General features: G+C 44.1%; 1 protein-coding gene across 2 annotated transcripts in view; it reads left to right on the top strand.

Moving 5' to 3' along the window:
* The window catches only part of SYTL3 (synaptotagmin like 3), a 76,442-nt gene that overhangs the window by 5,690 nt on the left and 51,283 nt on the right, over positions 1–19,469 (top strand). For both annotated transcript variants that reach the window (XM_044917461.1, XM_044917460.1), the window contains exon 3: positions 15,489–15,553. In XM_044917461.1, the coding sequence (XP_044773396.1) occupies positions 15,489–15,553 (65 nt within the window). The remainder of the gene's footprint in view (positions 1–15,488; positions 15,554–19,469) is intronic.

Here is a 19,469-nt window from a genome sequence, read left to right as displayed (position 1 = left end):
GGGGGGGGGCTTTTGTGAGACTGTGTCTCTGCGTCTCCTACCCACCTCGGTGTGGTCTTTCCATCCTTTGTTGTGGAGGGGCAGTTCGGCCGGTTTTCAGCTCTTCTTCAAAGGGAGTTGTTCCATATGAAGCTACAGATCTGGTGTCCGTGGGAGGAGGTTTGTTCGGGGTCTTCCTACACCACCACCTTCCCGCGCAGCTTTCCATAAGGCTGTTGGGAAGGAGGTAGGCTGACTTATATGGGATACTCAAATAAAGAAATGTGAGTATTCTTTCTATTAGTGCCAACTGAATCTTCGCATATTTCAATCTTTTGGCGTCGTGAGGTGTTTTTTTTTTTTTTTAATTTTAACACAGAATTGGTATTTGGAACCACCCATTTCGAAAATGATAAACAGCCTGTTTGGCTCAGGCTCCCGCTTTTCAAAGCAAGAATGGGCTGGTCATCGATTACTTGAAAACACAAGAGAGGGTGTTTCTGTTTGTTGGGGATGGTGCACACAAGGACATCGTAGAACCTAGAGGAAGGGAGGAACATTCGTCTGGTGTGAATCTAGGAGAATAATCAAGAGACTTGGGGATTTGAAAACAGCTCCTAAGTGTTGCTGCAAATGTGTGGGTGCCCTGGACAAAGATCACGAGAGGCACCCACACTGTGTGGGGCGGCGGCTGGGTTTTCTCTCCCCCTTTGTCAGGAGGGTTGTGTTTATTGGGCCCCTGACATTAATGTCCTCAAATTTCCTGTTCCTTTGCAAGGCTTAATTTCAGTCCCTCATCCAGAAAGAAGTGAAGTTGTTCAACCAGATTTCTTTGCTCCCAAACAGCACACCTTGTATTTGGACAGCAGCTCGCCAAGTCACGCTGACTCAATCAGAGCTAACTCCGCACATTTCACGCATTTCATGTCTCTTTGGTTTGTTGAGGCCAATGTCCTTCAGGCTTTGCTTTTTTCTTTTTCTTTCTTTCTTTCTTTTTTTCTTTTTTTTGATTTTTAAAAATTTATATATATATATATATTTTTTTTTTTTTGCTGCTACAGCTACTCCAAAAAACAGTATGGAGATTCCTCAAGACGTTAAAAATAGAGCTTTTTTTTTTTTAGTGCTCCAGGCTCAAGGCCTTCAGGCTTTTCTTATCTTGAGAGGGAAGGACAGGGAGTTGCTGGGAGCTGCCTGGGCCCTTGAAAGAGGAGGTAACAATTCCCAGTAACATCTAGAAAGGTCTTAAGATTTTCTTCCCTCCTTTCAATCATCTGTATGTATTTGAAGTCTAAAGGTAAACAGTGCCTGGTAAGGGGTTAAATGCATTGGCGTTTTTTTGTCTTCAAAAAGTTCACTGTAAACTAAAAACACAGTGAGAGGCGGAATGAGGCTGAGGCTGGGAAGGCGGCCTGTGTTGAAATCTGCACCCAAGAGGGCCTCATGCCCTGGCCATTGTAACTCTACCCTCTAAGTACACAAAGTGTGATTTCTAAAACCCTAGCTTCCTTATTGTGAAATAAGGATGCTTTTCAAAATACCGAAGATAATTGCATTACGAGGATTGCCTCAGGAAATCATATGGGGGACAGAACGAAATGAAATAATTTATAACAACACGTACTCCACTCCCCTCCTTTCTTGGCAGTTCTCTGTTCTCTCTCTGGCTTTGTACACCCTGGATCCCCATCCTAGAGAGAAGGCTGGTAAAACTTTAGAATATTTGACAGTCATAACTGATGGGGGACAGGGGTCCTGGACGGGAGGTGGATCCCAGAAGCTTTCCTCTTCCTGCAGCTTTGTCAGCTTGAGACTTGGTCCTTGGGAAGAAGTGGATCCATTGTGGGACAAGGAGGAGGGAAGGAGGTTTGTTAAATCAGGAAAGGGGAAGCTGTAGGATGGTGATTTTATTTTATTTTATTTTTTTTAAGATTTTATTTATTTATTTGTTAGAGAGAGAGAGCATGGGCGAGAGAGAGTGAGCGAGAGTACAAGCAGGGGGAGCTGCAGGCAGAGGGAGAAGCAGGCTCCCCGCTGAGCAAGGAGCCCGACACAGGACTCGATCCCAGGACCCTGGGATCGTGACCTGAGCCGAAGGCAGCCGCTTAACCGACTGAGCCACCCAGGCGAACCAGGATGGTGATTTTAAAAAAGCAAAACCGACTAACTGGTTGAGGCAATCAGAGCAAAAGGCCCGCGGGACATGCTGGGCTCTGGGTTGTGTCGAGGTTGCAGGAGGCCTTTGAGGTTTCTGCTTCAAGGTAAGTCTCCTCTTAGAGCTGCTAAGGGGACACCTGGGTGGCTCAGTCAGTTAAGCGTCTGTCTTTGGCTCAGGTCATGATCCCAGAGTCCTGGGATCGAGTCCCACGTTGGGCTCCCTGCTCAACAGGGAATCTACTTCTCCCTCTCCTCCCTACTTGTGCTCTCACTCTCTCTGTCAAATAAACAAATAAAATCTTAAGAAAAAAAAAGAGCTGCTAAGGGTCCCAGGGAGCTCAGAGGAGGGAGGGGTGAGCTGGCTCGAGGTGACTTTCAGAACATCTGTGTTTGGAGTATTTCTGGATGAGGGTCAGGACCAGAGAGGGAGACGGGCATCCTCAGGGAAAGAGGATAGCATGGGGATGAACGTTTAGCATTTCTTTATACTGCATGTTTCTTTCTTTTTATTATGTTCGGTTAGCCAACATATATTACAACATACAGTACATGTAGTACAATGTATAATACATTAGTTTTTGATGCAGTGTTCAGTGATTCATTAGTTGCATATAACACCCAGTGCTCATCACCACATGTGCCTTCCTTAATACCCATCAGCCGGTTACCCCATCCCCCCACCCCCTCCCTTCTGTAACCCTCAGTTTGTTTCCCGGAGTCCAGAGTCTCTCAGGGTTTGTCTCCCTCTCTGATTTCTTCCCGTTCAGTTTTCCCTCCCTTCTCCTGTGGTCCTCCGCACTGTTCCTTGTGTTCCACACATGAGTGGAACCATGTGATAATTGTCTTTCTCTGCTTGACTTATTTCACTTAGAATAATCCCCTCTAGTTCCATCCATGTCAGTGTGAATGATGGGTGTTCATCCTTTCTGATGGCTGAGTAATATTCCATTGTATATATGGACCACATCTTCTTTATCCATTCATCTGTTGAAGGGCATCTCGGCTCTTTCCACAGTTTGACCATTGCTGCTATGAACATTGGGGTGCATGTGCCCCTTCTTTTCACTACATCTCTATCTTTGGGGTAAATACCTTGTAGTGCAGTCGCTGGGTCGTAGGGTAGCTCTATTTTTAACGTCTTGAGGAAACTCCATACTGTTTTCCAGAGTGGCTGTACCAGCCTGCATTCCCACCAACAGTGTAAGAGGGTTCCCTTTTCTCCACAACCTCTCCAACACTTGTTTCCTGTCTTGTTAATTTTTGCCATTCTAACTGGTGTGAGGTGGTATCTCATTGTGGTTTTGATTTGTATTTCCCTGATGGCTAGTGATGTGGAACATTTTTTCATGTCTGTAAGCCCTTTGTATGTCTTCTTTGGAGAAGTTTCTGTTCATGTCTTCTGCCCATTTCTTGACTGGATTATTTGTTTTTTGGATGTTGAGTTTGAGAAGTTCTTTATAGATCTTGGATACCAGCCCTTCATCTGAAATGTCGTTTGCAAATGACATTCTCCCATTCCGTGGGTTGCTTCTTAGTTTTTTTGACTGTTTCCTTTGCTGTGCAGAAGTTTTTTATCTTGCATGTTTCATTTAAACCTTAAAACAGTCTTACAGGGCAATGACAACTATTATCCCAATTTTATAGGTGAGGAAACAAGAGGCTAAGAGATAGAAGGTAGTTAGCCCAAGGCCAGGGAGTCAGTTAGATTAGAGCCCTGCTCTCCTGAATCCCTCCCCTTCTAGATCTCTGCCTTCTCTTGCCTGCAGGGAGAAAAGCCACTCAGAAGACCTTGGATCTTGGGCTGCAGAAAATGGGGTGTGGGCATAGATGCTTAGCCAAAAGAAAGCCATACCACAGTGCTCCAGTGTTCCGGAGAGTGGAGTCAGGGGCCGGGGAAGGTGAAAGGCAATGATCCGCAGGAACGTCTTCTCAGTGAACTGGGCATGAAGTGATAAGGCTGGAGGTGAAATGAAATTGAGAGCAAAAGAGAGGCAGCAGAAAGACCTCAGGAAACAAAGACACGTCGAAAAGGACTTGGAAGAACAAAGTTGGTTGAAAGTTGCTTCTAGTTGTGGCGGGCCTATGTTTTCAGTAGGAGCCATCAAAAGAGTGTGATTTGGGAGAAAAAAAGAAGAGAAAGAGGTGTAAATGCGTCCTTGCTTCTTTGCTTAATGTCCCCTTCCCCCCTCCATGTACTGACAATTTCCACGATGAAATGGTGCAAGGTAACAACCATGTTGAAATGTCAGAGAGACTAAGCTTTATATTTGCTTGTTTGCTTTAGCTTTGGTTTTAAAAAATAGGATTGAACTTGATGACTTAGGTTCACATTGATTTTTTTTTCCCTTCAAAATTATTTACTGTGCAGTAGTATCCAATTTCATGTGTCTAGAGAAAACCTGCTCATCCTCCCTGAAGTAGACAGCTGAGGAATTACAGGTGCTCAAGACGTTTGCCCTTCAAACTGTGATCTTTTTCTCTTGCTTTGTAACTGGCTGTGAGCATAAGCAATCGTTCATTCTTCAGTCTCAGATACTTGTTGGGTTGTTCTCTCTCTGTTTCATTAGGAATGTTTGCTATTTATAAATAATTAGAACAGAGATTTTAGAGTTAGGGTTTCAAATGGTGGGAGGCAGTCCTGTTGATTTGAGGATACTTTCTTGGGCTGCTCACCTGTCTCTGATGTACTATGCTTGAAGCTAATGGAGAGAAACTTAAGAGTGCCTAGTTGCAAATTGATATACAGACCTTGGCATTTATTATCACATTCTTAGTTCTCCGGTTGAGATTTGAATTATTGCTACAGAGCAGTAAGGGTTAAAATAAGATTTTGGAATTTATTAAATGGGATTTTTTTGTTGTTGCTCAAATACATTTTAGATTAGGATTTAGATGTAAAGATATCATTACAGAATGATGTACTAGATCTTTTGCATTGTGTCAAATAATTTTTATTGAAAATCAAATGACATTTCAAGACAAGTTTTATAGCAGTTGTGTTTCCTGCTTAGAGCAAAACTTCCCAGAGTTTGGAAAAATATAATCTTTGAAATTTCAGACTGATAGCCCCAACATTGTCCTAATCCCATGTTTTGATAAAATACTGAATCCCCACTTCATATCCACCAAGGCAAATAGCTACTGTATGAGAATGGAATAATTTGCAGTCATTATTGTAAATACTTCTGCTCTTCAAGTGAATAAAAGGTCTACCTCCACTAAATATTGAAAAGAAATTGAATGCTGTATATGGCATAGGGGAGCTGGCAAGGAAGGATTTTAGCTTGGTGCCAACGTTAAAGTGACATGTGTGTGCTGCCTAGCTTCTATTTCAAAACCTGATTTTTTTCTAATCTGATTTTTAACTTTGCTGATAGAAACTGTTCATGTCAAAAAAGTATACACAAGTTGAATATATTGAGTAAAATATTTCACATAGTTTACATCTGCACATTCTCAAGAGATTAGCCGCTAAGACCTATTTCACAAGGGAAAAGCCTTGTGTTCTTTAAGATAAAATTTTTTTCTTCTTATTTCTGACTTGGAGATGGCATCTGTTTTTGTCCTCACAGTATAGCTTGGCTGTTTCCCAAGGTATATGTACATTGCTTTCTGAAGGAATATGATAGATGCTAATTGTATGTAGGATCATGACATTCTTTTTAATCCCTTGGCCAAATGGGAATAATGACCATATAATATTCTTTGAAGCCTTGTGCTACTAAAACGTATAGTAAAGGGTGCCTGGGTGGCTCAGTTGGTTAAGCGACTGCCTTCGGCTCAGGTCATGATCCTGGAGTCCTGGGATCGAGTCCCACATCGGGCTCCCTGCTCAGCAGGGGGTCTGCTTCTCCCTCTGCCCTCTTCCCTCTTGTGCTCTCTGTCTCTCATTCTCTCTCTCTCAAATAAATAAATAAAATCTTTAAACAAACAAACAAACATATAGTAAAAAAGTAGAAATGTCCAGGACACTTTTGGGAAAAGTTTATTTTTGAAAAGTTTATTTTGTACTTATTAAAGGGAATGCTTTCACAGTAATTTGAATATCATTCCTTTTGTTGAAGCTGAAATTTCTTCTGTGATCAGTACTTGATTAGTCACACAGGCCTTGCTTTTAAAACCTTTCTTTGAGATTAGTAAGCCTTCTGTATCGTTAATTCTCTTGTTCATACTTGACGTTGTCACCACACTCAGCTCTGCTGAAACTTTTCGCCCTCTGGGGAAGGTCAGCACGAGGAGGCTGCTTTCCTGGGCTGGTGCTTTGCACAGTACTTGGTTAACACTCTGAGCTAGTGTTAAGGGTACTGGCAGATGTAGGGATCCTGGACAGTTTGTAGTTCCTTTGAAGTCATGTTTTCATAGGAATTTTCACAATAGCATACCCATGTCCATAGAGCAGACCAAAGCGCATTCCAATGCCAAAGAGAAGTTGTGTGTGGATTTAGTGGTTTTAGATGATTCAACTCCTGTACTGTTCCATTAAAACAGATGGTTAAGAATAGACATGTTTGTTGAAAGAAAGTTGCCCATGGATTTCTAGCTAATGTTAAAGCTGACTTCAGTATGTTATACTCCTCTGAAATCCCTTCTGTCTTTGGGATGCTTTGGCGATGAGGGGATTAGATTTTGTGATATCTTTGTTAGCTTCAAACTTATACTTAATGATTTTTTAAAGAAATTAACAAAGGTCTTCTTTAAAAGGAAAGAAATATGTCTGCCTAATTCTGCTATGTACTTTGCTACCCATACGAACAGTACTTTTATAACCACAGAAATGAAGTCATCAGATAAGAAATCAGTTATTCCTTCCCCTTTTAAAATTATAAAAACTTGCTAACAAGGCAGTGAAATTGTTACCTTGAACAGAATCCTCAAAGCCTAGCGTAGATTTTGCCACCTCTGAAATGGTTACTTTGTGTTTAAGGCTCCATAATCTAGAGGTGGTAAATTTATGTTGCCTAGTGCTTGGGAAAGGAGGTAGGATGGACATAACATCCTATGGAACATATAATCTTACATGTTAAACGCATCTGGGTTAAGTTTCAGATTGATTTAGGAAACCTGAGTATTTAAAATTTGAATCTTCTTATAATGCTGATAGATCCTGGGGCACCTGCTGGCTCAGCCAATAGAGCACGCGACTCTCAATCTCAGGGTCATAAGCTCAAGCCCACATTGGGCCTGGAGCCTATTTAAAATTAAAAAATAAATAAATTTAAGAATGCTGACAGATCCTAAGAGCTAGTATATTGTAAAACCTTCTGCCACCTGAAATAACAAAATGAAAATATTAAGGTTTTCTTTTTATTTTTAAAGATTTATTTATTTACTTTAGAGAGAGAGAGCTAGCATGAGCAGGAGGGGCAGAGGGAGAGGGAGAGAGAATCTCAAGCAGACTCTGGTGAGCACGGAACCCAACTTGGGGCTGGATCCCAGGACCTTGAGATCATGACCTGAACTGAAACCAAGAGTTGGATGTTTAACTGGCTGTGCCACCCAGACACCCCTTATGTTGGTTTTGACAACAACCTTGTAGCTTTCAAATATTCAAATAATAAGCCAGTGTTCAAAGCAGCATTGTTCACAATAGTCACAAGGTGGCGACAACCCAGTGTCCATCAACAGATGAATGGATACACAAAATGTGATATATACATGCCATGGAATATTATTCAGCTACAACAAAAGAATGAAATTTAATACATGCTAAGACATGGATGAACTTTACAAATATTATGTTAAATAAGTCAGAAGGAAAAATGTATGATTCTACTTACATGAGGTACCCAGGGTAGAGACAGAAATTTTTTTTTTTTAAGATTTTTTATTTATTCATTTGACAGAGAGACGGCGAGAGAGGGAACACAAGCAGGGGGAGTGCGAGAGGGAGAAGCAGGCTTCCTGCTGAGCAGGGAGCCCAATGAGGGGCTCCATCCCAAGACCCTTAGATCATGACCTGAGCTGAAGACAGACGCTTAATGACTGAGCCACCCAGGCGCCCCTAGAGACAGAAATGTTTTATAAATGTTATTCATTTCATCATTTTGAAATATTTATATTGTGATAAGTTATTACTTTTATGTCCTATAATATCTCCCTCAATAATTATTTTTGTCACCTGCATAGTTTTATGATTATATTTACAATTATTAAACCAACTCTAAGTTTTAACACATTCAAGCGCTCATTGCCAATCTTTTGAGACCACAATTTCCCAATTTGCAAGTTCTTTATTTTGATTCATTTTTCAATCATCTGAAGGGCCTCTTGAGGGATTTTTTGCCCCAGAAGAGCATGTCGGTGGCATAAGATCTGAGTCATTGCAAATTTAAGGTTGTCCTCCATAGCCTTCCCTCGTGAGTAATGACTTCACTGGGTTTTAAAATCTTAGGTCCCAACCTTTTCATCTCAAAGTTCAGGAAATGTGTTCTCATTGTCTTTGGAATTTAATATGACAGAGACATCTGAAGCTATTTTTATTTTTATTTCTTTAGTGATCATCTGGTTTTTATATGTTACAAGCATTGTTTTTTTTTTTTTTCCCCTGTATCCTTGTAATTAAAAACAGTTTCTTGTCCATGTCTGGGTGTGAGCTCCTCTATGTTGGTTTTATGGAATAAAGTTCCTTTGAGCTTCTTATCCCTTGGATTTGCTTGTTTAAAAAACATTTTTAGGGACACCTGGGTGGTGCAGTTGGTTAAGCATCCGGCTTCTTTAATGGCTCAGGTCATGATCTCAGGGTCATGGGATCTGGCCCCACGTGGGGCTCTGCGCTCAGCATGGAGTCTGCTTGTGACTTTCTCTCTCTCTCTTTGCCCCTCTCCCCTGTGCACCCTCTCTCTCTCTCTCTCAAATAATAAATAAATCTTAAAAAAATTTTAAAAATGTTAATTGTGGTAAAATACATATAACATAAAATTTACTATCTTAGCTCTTTTTCTACCTACAGTTTAGGGGCAGTAAGTCTGTCCACATCTTCGTGCAACCATCACCACCATCCATCTCTGGAACTTTTCCATCTCACAGAACTGAAACTTGATACCCATTAAACAACAACTCCCTATTTCTTCCTTCCACTAGAAACCAGCACTCTATGTTCTTTTTCTCTGAATTTGTGGATTCTAGGTGCTCATATAAATAGAATCATACAGTGCTTGTCTTTTTACAACTGGCTCATTTCACTTAGCAGAATGTCCTCAAGCTTCCTCTGTGTTGTAGTTTATTGCAAGTTTCCTTCCTTTTTCAGGCTGTATATTCCAAGGTGCATATTCCATCGTGTGTATATGTCACATTTTGTTTGTCTATTCGTTTGCTGATGGACACTTGGGTTAATTCTACCCTTTGGCTATTGTGAATGGTGCTGCTGTGAACATAGGTGTGCAAGCATCTCTAAGAGAAGAGACCCTACTTTCAGATCTTTTGGAGATAGACCCAGAAGTGAAATTGCTGGCTCATATGGTACTTATATGTTTAATTTTTTTCATACTGTTTCCCATAGTAGCTGCACCATTTAATAATCCCACCAAGAGTACACAAGGGTCCCATTTCTTCACATCTTCGTCAACACTTGTCCTTTTCAGGTTGTTTTGTTTTGTTTTGTTTTTGGTAGTAGCCACCCTAATGGGTGTGAGGTGAAGGTTTGCTTGGTTTTTGACTCAGTAACATTTTCTTCAGTTAGGTATGATTCCTATGATCATCTTTTATGCCACTTGCCCTTGCTTCCTAGGGAATAACTTTTATTTATTTTTTAAAAAGATTTTATTTATTTGACACAGAGAGAGACAGCGAAGAGGGAACACAAGCAGGGGGAGTGGGAGAGGGAGAAGCAGACTCCCCGCTGAGCAGGGAGCCCGCCATGGGGCTCGATCCCAGGACCCTGGGATCATGACCTGAGCCGAAGGCAGACGCTTAACGACTGAGCCACCCAGGCGCCCTGGGAATAACTTTTAATATGTAGGTTGACTTTGTTCTCTGTCTTCCAAAATCTGATGTCTTCATTTTTTCTGTTCATGTTCTGGAAAAGCCCGTCTACTGGGTGAGCTCACTGATTCAGCTTTCCTGCATCTCCATTCTGCTCCTGCGAGTTGGCAGACAGTCTGTTCTGCTTTTCTCTAGTTTCCTAGATTTGTCTTTGTTCTAGTCTGATATCTCTACATGTCAGCCTGGTTTCTCCTTCTGTCTTTCTGTCTCCTCCTAGAGGCGGGTCTTAGGTGCTTTTGAGGACGGAGTGCTTTCTGAAAGGTTCCCTGGTTCCCCCAGTGCTGTGCGTCCCGAGAAGCCTCCGGCATTTTGTCAGAGGCTCTCCGTTGTCTCTTCAGGTTGAAGAATTGCCAACAAGCATGGGCTCCTTGTTTCTCACCCTTCCTGTGGTCCCTTTGGCGGCGGGCGGCCCTTCCCAGATCTCTGGGGAAGATAGGGCAATGCGTAGCATCTAATCCGATTTTTTGTCAAGGCCTCAAGCACAGCTCTGTCCGGCTACAGTGGCATTTTTCTCACTTTTGTCAACTAGTTATCTGGTGTAACAAACCAAGAATCACAAATGCGTGGACAACAGGCTGCCAACAGCCCCTGGGCCTTGTGTGTTGGGCCTGCATGAAGTATAATATGTATCATTTTAATGCCTTGCAATGGGCCACGGGTTCTCCTGCTCGTCACAGTCCCCACCCCCCCTTATTGTCTGCCCCCAGCTTGTTTCCCTTGTGTACAGTCTCTGGTGCCTGAGTCCGTGCCCCCCCCCCATGTGCTTAGAGGGACCAACACACATTAGACCTCAGTGTGCACCCCAGCAGGATCCCAGCTTCTCCCTACAGTTCTCAAGGTGCTCCCCACAGAACTGGGGCTTTTTATGCATTCACCAACCCACATGGATTCACTGGCCCCTGGGATGCACCCCAGTCACACTTAGGGCTGTGAATACAGCCCTGAGTATGACACAGGGGCACCTGTCTTCTGAGGTCAGCTGAGGGAGAGTTACTAATGTTTTGCAAGGAGGGGAGGCAGCAGCTCGATACAATCATTTCTTTATCTTCATCTTGATTCTGAGTCCTCCCCTAGTTACCTAGGATTTAATCACTATGATCAGTATTTTTTTCCTGTGAAAATGTTGAAAGCGGATCAACTGAGCTGGCAGGAAAAAAACCTCACTGCTTTGCTTTGTAACTAAAAACCATCTTAGATGTGAGATTATTTGAAGTAAAAATAAAATAAAATTCCACTGTATGCTTGCCTAAGACTACTTCAGCTGGGAACTACCCAACAGGTGGATAAGCTAGCACAGAGCAGTTTGGGGGCGGGGGGGGGTGTCTCAGTTTTATAATATTTGGCTTCTTCATTTGGACTTTTTGCAGCTTGTTGGTCTGATGAGCCACCAGGGGCCTCCTTTCTGGCCATCAGGACATTGGTTGGAGAGCAGATCTGCCCTGGGGAAAGGTGTCTCTAGGCGTTCCCAGAATCCTGACTCTGCAGACCGATTTTCACCTCTTGTCCCTTGCATGGTGGAAAATACATTAAGCAACTCTGGGGTGCCTGGGTGGCTCAGTCGTTAAGCGTCTGCCTTCAGCTCAGGTCATGGTCCCAGGGTCCTGGGATCGAGCCCTGCATCGGGCTCCCTGCTTCTCCCTCTCCCACTCCCCCTGCTTGTGTTCCCTCTCTCGCTGTCTCTCTCTCTGTCAAATAAATATATATATATATATATATAAAATATATTAAGCAACTCTAGGGACATCATGCTTTTAGAAGAGCCTAAGGTGTGGATGGGACAGTTAACTATCCGCAGATGCAGGTAATTTAGATGCAAAGTAAAGCTGCATTCCAACAGGCCTGTTTGGCTCCCTGCTTGCTCTGATAGTAACAGGTCAAACGATCTTTCTGTTCTGGGTCATCCATTCATTGTATCATTCAACATTTGTATGCTGGGATTTGCAAAGTGCTTTTCAACAGTCATTTCTTGTTTGCTGATGAAAGGGCAGCATGAGCAGAGCTCAAAGCTATGGAGAATGGATGGCGGGACCTCCAGTAGTTAGAGCTGGCTCTACACCATGTGCTGGGCATTTATGCCAATGATCCTCACGCAGAGTCAATGGCAAGGTCAGATACCAAATTCAGCTCTCCCAATTCCGGAGCTTCTGCTGTCTCCACAAACCCTAGGCTTTTGCTTTTTGAGATGTATTTGTCAATTGATTGAAAAAGTTTTTTTTTTTTTGTATTCATTTGAGAGAGAGAGCAAGCATGAGGGGGAAGGGGAGAGGGAGAGAGAGAAGCAGACTCTCTGCTGAGTAGGGAGGCCAACTCAGGACTCAGTCCCAGGACTGTGAGGTCATGACCTGAGCCAAATGAAGGCAGACGCTTAATGGGTCGAGCCATCCAGGCGCCCCTGATTCAACAAGTTTTAAAGAAGCAAGTCTCGATTCTGAGGGATGTAAAAGCGTTAGCCTATTACTGAGCTCAGAAAATGTTTCAAGAAGCTTTCATAGCCAGGTTCTGATTAATCATCTGGGAAGAAATAATAAACACTTCCTCTGGTTGCTGTGAGTCAGGCTACCCTGGGTTGGCCCTAACGAGGACAGAGACGTGCAGGTGCTGCTACTGTAAGGTCTGCTCCCCGCCATCTTAGACGATAAGAGCAACAAAGGGTTCCCCTTTTTGTACCTGGGGATTGGTGTGGACAGGGAGCCTTTAGGAAGGGTATCAGGGAATCATTGCTTGGGAACGGCCGATTCTGCAAGGACTGGGAGATCCAGCTCAAATCTGTTCTCAAAGGAAACAGCCTCAAATGCAAAAAACGTGCTGTTTGGCACACGGTTTAGGACTGTGCTGTTTTTATCCTTCTATTCTTTAATCACAGACGAGCCTGAGAGACCTGAAGTCTGTGTCCAGATCTGTCCTGCCAAATAAGCTCCTGCTTGAACTTCACAAGTAGTCGGTTGGGATATGCAGTTAGAGGACCTAGCACCAGGGGACAGATATTTTAATTCACTGCATAGGTTCTGAAGCCAGGGCTGGAGGAGGACGGTGATTTACCCAGGTGTCTCCACCTTCCCCCTCCCTCCGCTGAGCTTTCCTTTCGTGATGGTGTTTCCGTGTGCCCGCTTCGCCGCGGCAGGCTGTGTCTGGCTAGCCTCGGCTGACCATAGGGGGTCGTGGTTTGACGCACCGCTGAGTTCTCAGCTCTGACCTCCTTCCAGTCCGAGCCCTGCGCCATCCCCGCACCTTCTGGTACATGGATGCTGTTGGTCCCAAGGGTAACAGGCTGCAGAGCAGGACAGGGTAGATTGGCTGAAAGGGTCACCACCACCAGGAAGAAAAGTCCAGGAAGGGGAGTTCATTTATTAGATGGAGGCCTCCTGTTTCCACATTTGATTTTGTTCCTCAGCTCTCTTCATCTGATGGTTAGACCTCGTCCTGCAGATGGAAGAGTTGCCCACGAGCATAGATGGCAAGTGGGGTCCTTCAAAAGAGCATGAATTCACCACCTGCCCCACTCATCTCTCCAAACTTCGCCTGGTTTTTGATCCCATGCTTGCCTTCACGCACCAGAGGGGGAACTTCCAAGGAGCTGAGTTCTCAGTGTTTCATGTCAGTTTAGTAGATCAGATGTTCGATTTTATGGTGCAAACTTTTCCCTGTCTCTCTGTAGACATATCACAGCTGAACATTTTATATATTTTGGCTCTGAAGGGTAGTGACTGATGATCAAAATTCTCTTATCACAATTTATAGAAGTCCTGTGTATTTTTCCCTTGTTCTAGTCACTAAGCATTGGGAATCATAATTTACTTACTCATCAGAGAACATAACAGTTTCTTACTAGATAAAGGGGAAGAAGCTGGTTGGTGTCTTCTTTTTTTTTTTTTAAAGATTTTATTTATTTATTTGAGAGAGAGAATGAGAGAGAGAGAGAGAGCACATGAGAGGGGGGAGGGTCAGAGGGAGAAGCAGACCCCCTGCTGAGCAAGGAACCCGATGTGGGACTCGATCCTGGGACTCCAGGATCATGACCTGAGCCGAAGGCAGTCGCTTAACCAACTGAGCCACCCAGGCGCCCTGGTTGGTGTCTTCTAACAATTACTAGAACTCTGTAGAGAAAGAGGGTATTTTAAAAACATATAGTTGGACATATATTTGTGAATTGACTTAACATTTATAGCAGTTGTAAGCATTAGTTAAGAAAAATCCATTTGAGTTCATATATAGCCTAAAAAAACCTAATGGAGAACTTATTTTGGTACTTTATAGACGAGATTTCATAAGTTGAAGCTGTAATTTTTCTTAAACTTTCATAATCCAGGAATTGGCAAGTTTTGTGGCGCATTATTTTAAGGGTGTGAAAAACTTGTAGCATCTGTGTGTTTACGTTTTTACATCCTAAAAGGATAACAATTCTACATTTCCAAGGTTTTTTGACATTGAGGGTGGCTTCTCCAGAAATCTGGGAACTGTCAAGAGCACAAGGCATTTGGGGACTTTGGTTTCAAGCAGTGCACATACAGAGAGACCTGTTCCTCCTGGGACCGAGACTGGAGGAGATGCAGGGACACCGAGGAACCCTAGCACCTGCTAGCCGAGCAGCTGGCCAAGAAGAGGGCATTTCTCAGGTGGTCCACTTGGACCCAGATCCCGGTCTTCATGAAGCACATGGATCCCACATTCCAGACTTCAGGTCCTTCTAGGAAACTTTTCGGCTACTCTGTTAGCTCTTAGGAAACGTGGTTAACACAAACTAACCTTGGGATGCCTTGGTGGCTCAGTCGTTAAGCATCTGCCTTTGGCTCAGGTCATGATCCCAGGGTTCTGGGATTGAGCCCCGCATTGATCGGGCTCCCTGCTCTGTGGGAAGCCTGCTTCTCCCTCTCCCACTCCCCCTGCTTGTGTTCCCTCTTTTGCTGTGTCTCTGTCAAATAAATAAATAAAATCTTAAAAAAAACCCAAACAAACACAAACTAAGCTTAACCTAGGATTTTTTGTTGACTATCTTTCATGCCATTGTTTACTGCCGTAAAAATAATAATTGATCATTTTGATGGTAATTTTGTTTCTCCTTGTATAATTATTCAGAAAACATGAAGTACTTAATATGTGTTGGTCACACACATATGTTAGTATGTATACATTGCATGCACATGTTACATATAGGATAAAATAGACCCAAGCAGAGACTCCCAGCTTTGCTGCTGACTGGTCAGATCATTTAACCTCTACAGGAGATCTGTAACGTAGGGTTTGGGGCCAGAAATTTGAACTCGGAGGACCCTTGCAAGACGAATCTTATGTGATAGTATCTACCTACCTCTCATGAGCCAAATACAGCACCATCCACATCTCTGTCTGAGGCTTCCTTTCTGCTTGTTTTTCAGAAATGTGAAAATAAAAACTGGAGAATGGTTCTTTGAGGAACGAGCCAAGAAATTTCCAACTGAAGGTAAATGCTCTTAAGTTTTTTTCTAAGGTAAAATGATATACTCCCAGTTTTAAAATATTTGGTGTTAAGACTTTTGACTATAAAAAACTTTACAGGCTGGGGGCACCTGGGTGGTTCAGTGGGTTAAGCGTCCAACTCTTGATTTCAGCTCAGGTCTTGATATCAGGGTCGTGAGTTCAAGCCCCATGTTGGGCTCCATGCTGGGCATGGAGCCTACTTAACACGAACAAACAAACAAACAAACAAACAAACACTTTACAGGTCATGGTAGGGAGGCCTTGCCCTTCTGAGCTCCTGTTCTGTTTGGTTGTGCTTTCTGCGCTTACCCTTTGGCCCATGCTGCTCAGCATCTTTCATTGCGGTGTTCCCCTCAGTACCCCAGCTCTCCCTGGAGTCTCCCCGACTTCCTGCTTGTGGGAGACTCCAGCAGCTCTGGTTTGTCCATCCCTTCCATAATTGGGGAAAGTGCCTTATGTTGTATTATTTGTATACTTCTCTTTCTCTCCATATGCAGCAACTGTGCTTTTCAAATCTTGTTAGCCCCTTACATCACTGAGCACAAAACCTTGTTCATGATACTTGAACAAAGTGATGGAATAGCTGAAGGCCCTGGGTAGTGGATGGTATTAGAATTTGGCAGAGGTTGATGATTAGGAAGTGAGCGCATGTCGTGAGTCTCTGAGTGCAAGTGTGCATATGGTCTGGGCAACTGGAATTTCTTATAAAGTATTTGTGAAGCTGATGTAATGGTGCAATTGGTAGCTGGGGCCAGAAGCCATGGGGAGAACTAATTCTCTGGTAACAGCAATGCCACGTCAGGATGTGAGCTGCACAGACACGAGAACGGCTTATCAGACAAAGGCACACACGTGTCATCAAAATCAAGTGGAGCCCGCATGCTCGGTGACTCGCGTTCATCCACATGGTAACACACATCCTCTGTGATGTGGGTCAGTGGGGACTGCACACAAGGAGCCTAGTCTGACCTAGAGGGAACAGGGTGGCTTGAAACCCTTCTTTCTTCTGGAAAAAGTGACCGTTTGAGATAAAGAAAGAAGCTATTTAGCCACAACCCAAAATGTGTTGGCAAGGAAAGGAAGCCACGTGTTGGAGCACTGACACTCAAGCTTTTATAAAAGGCACTGTTAGCTGAGGTTGATAATCAGTTGGCATTACATTCTCTCCTGGATTATATTCCAGACTCTTCTTCCTCAAGCAAAGATTATGTTTCTGCAGAGTTCCTTACAAATCTGGAAGGAAGTACAATGCTAAGGGGTATGCTCGAGCAAAGGGTGAGCAAGTGTGTGTGGTCTCACCCAGGACAGTGCTTCTCCACACTTTTCCTTACAGCCCACTCTCCTGTCCCAAGCAGCCTTGCTAACACTTTTTCCTAAATACTACCCGTCCATGAAAATTTACTACCCCAGGTATATTTCTGTTTCTGTACTGAGACCTTTTGGAGCACACTAAAATTTGTCTTATCCACTAACCACCCTTTTTGCCTCCCTGGGGCTGTCATCCCCATTTAGGGCATAATCTAGACAAGCATGGCAGCATGAGGTCTAAGTTGTATTGCTTTATTTTGTGTCTTTAAAATACTTTTTTGTTGGGGCACCTGGCTGGCTTGGTTAGTAGACATGTGGCTCTTGATCTTGGGGTTGTGAGTTCAAGCCCCACGGTGGGGAGTAGATTGTACTTAAAATTTAAAAAAAAAACAACTTTTTGTTATGGGGCTGGGGTCTTCTTCAGGTGGTAGATTGTCATTTTTTCACTCAGTTCCTACTTCATAAACGGTAAGACTGGGGAGTGAAATTTCTGTAATTTCTCAAAACAAGTCCATGAAGACCTCTCCTGGAAACTTTTTAATACACTGTTCAAAGTTTTAGTACTATTATTTCAATGAGGGAAATGAGCTTGCAGGCCAGAACACAGGTGTGTGCCATGCACGTGTGCGTGCTCCTTACCTTCTCATCATCCTTCTGGCACTCTTCTGGTGAGTAAAAGTGAGCAGAAGCAGTTAGGCTGGCCACCTGACATAAGAAAAGGTGTAGGATAGGAATGAACCTGAAGTCCTGGGTTTCTCTTTTTTGTCCAGCGACTTTCCACCAGAATGAAAAGATCAAGGAAAAAAAAAAAAGTAGACAATGAAAGTCAGCCTGAGAAGAAATCATCCTTTTCTCTTACTGTCTCTCCCAAGGTATAAAAGAAACAAACAACAACAAAGAAAAAACAAATTCCTTCCTCCTCTGCACTTGCTCCCTCACATGCCGAGGTGTCCCATTTTCTTATTGTCCAATTTTAGGCGAGTTGGGCTCAAAAGGCGGGGAGAGCCCAGGGAAAAGTGCCGAGCTGGGGGAACACAGGTGTGAGCTCGGGTGGGTGGGCGGAGGTTGGCAGGCGAGAAGCCGGGAAGGGCCGTCGGGGTGATGGTTCGCCGGGCAGGTGGGATCCCCCTCGCTTACACCTGTGTCCCCACCAGACAAGCTGGCGCTGGTACAGAATTGAGTGGACTCTGGTCCACGTGCTGTATCCGCTGAGGGCCAGTTAGGAAACTAGAAAGCACGTGGGCATTTGAGCGAAGAGGATGTAATTCAGGGAACTGGTGAAACAGGTATTATCGGAGGAAGAGAGGCAAAAAGGGAGGCCTGTGGGAAGCCCTGAGGTGCTAACTGCAGGAAGCTGGCCCCTCAATTCCGCGGCTGGGCGGATGTGCTCAGGCACCTCGTGCCTTCCGATCTCTCTGGCGCCCCCTGGTGGGCCTGGTGGGGAGCCCGCCGCAAGCCCTGCTCGCCGCCGTGCTGCAGACTGAGATTCTGCACGTTACCTGGTGTTTGCTGTCATGCTGGGAATGCGCCTCTTGCCAGCCTTCCACATCCTCATCGGAAGCTGGAGAAACGAGATGGTGGTACGAGACACCGGAGAGTACCAGATGGCTCAAATCTGTGCCTCTTTCTCTTGCTGGATAACAAATGCCTCCAAATGTTAAAACAATCAATATTATTTTATATGGTTTCTGTCTTCAGCTGACGGGGCTGGAGGATCTGCTTTCTGGGGGGCTCATGCACATACCCGGTGTGCTCATGGTGCTGCTGGCCATAGGCCTGGGTTCCTCCACACCCCCGCCTCTGGCAGGGCCGCCTGAGTGTGCTCACCACGTGGTGGCTGGCTTCCCCCAGGGCCCTGGCGTGAGAGACAAGGCAGAGCCCTACCTTTTTTATATTAAAAACATTTTATTATTATGGTTAAAATATACACAACATAAAGTTTACCGTTTTAACCATTTTTAACTGTACAGTTCAATGGTATTAAGGGCATTCACATTGTTGTATAACCGTCACCACCATCCATCCTTAGGACTTCATCCTCCCGCAGTCTCCCCTGCCCTCACCTCCCCAGAACTCCTAGGAACTTCCATCCTACTTTCTGTCAATCTCTTCTATGCCCCTGCTTCACAAAGCACACCCTGTCATTTCTGCTCGATCCCATGGTGACACAGGTCTGCTCTATTCAGGGTGAGAGGGACGGTACAGGGTAGATCAGGAGGCAAGGGGCCCTGGAGCCCGTCAGAAGCTGGCTACCGTAGGCTGTATTCCTTACCCTAATCCACGCACCTGAGACTCATACCTGACTCCCTCTGGCATGCAAAGGTCAGCAAAGCCTGACCTTTCTGCCTCCCCAGTATCTTGAACCTTTCCCCTGCTCTTCATTCCCACTTCTAATGCAGGAGCTCCTAGCTGGTCCCCACGAGTCCACCTGCTTCCCCATACTCCATCCTCCATTTGGTGAAGAGGGAACTTTCTTTTCTCTTTTAAAAAAAGTTGTTTATTTTCTGATTATAGAAGTAATGCATACTTTTTGTAGAATATTTGGGAAATTCAGAACAGTGTACAGAAGGCAATAAAAATCCCTCCACTCG

This window comes from Neomonachus schauinslandi, chromosome 8 (genome assembly GCF_002201575.2).
Source record: "Neomonachus schauinslandi chromosome 8, ASM220157v2, whole genome shotgun sequence".
Classification (NCBI taxonomy): Eukaryota; Metazoa; Chordata; class Mammalia; order Carnivora; family Phocidae; genus Neomonachus; species Neomonachus schauinslandi.
Note: the sequence above shows the minus strand (reverse complement) of the source record. Positions and strands in the feature narration are given on the sequence as shown.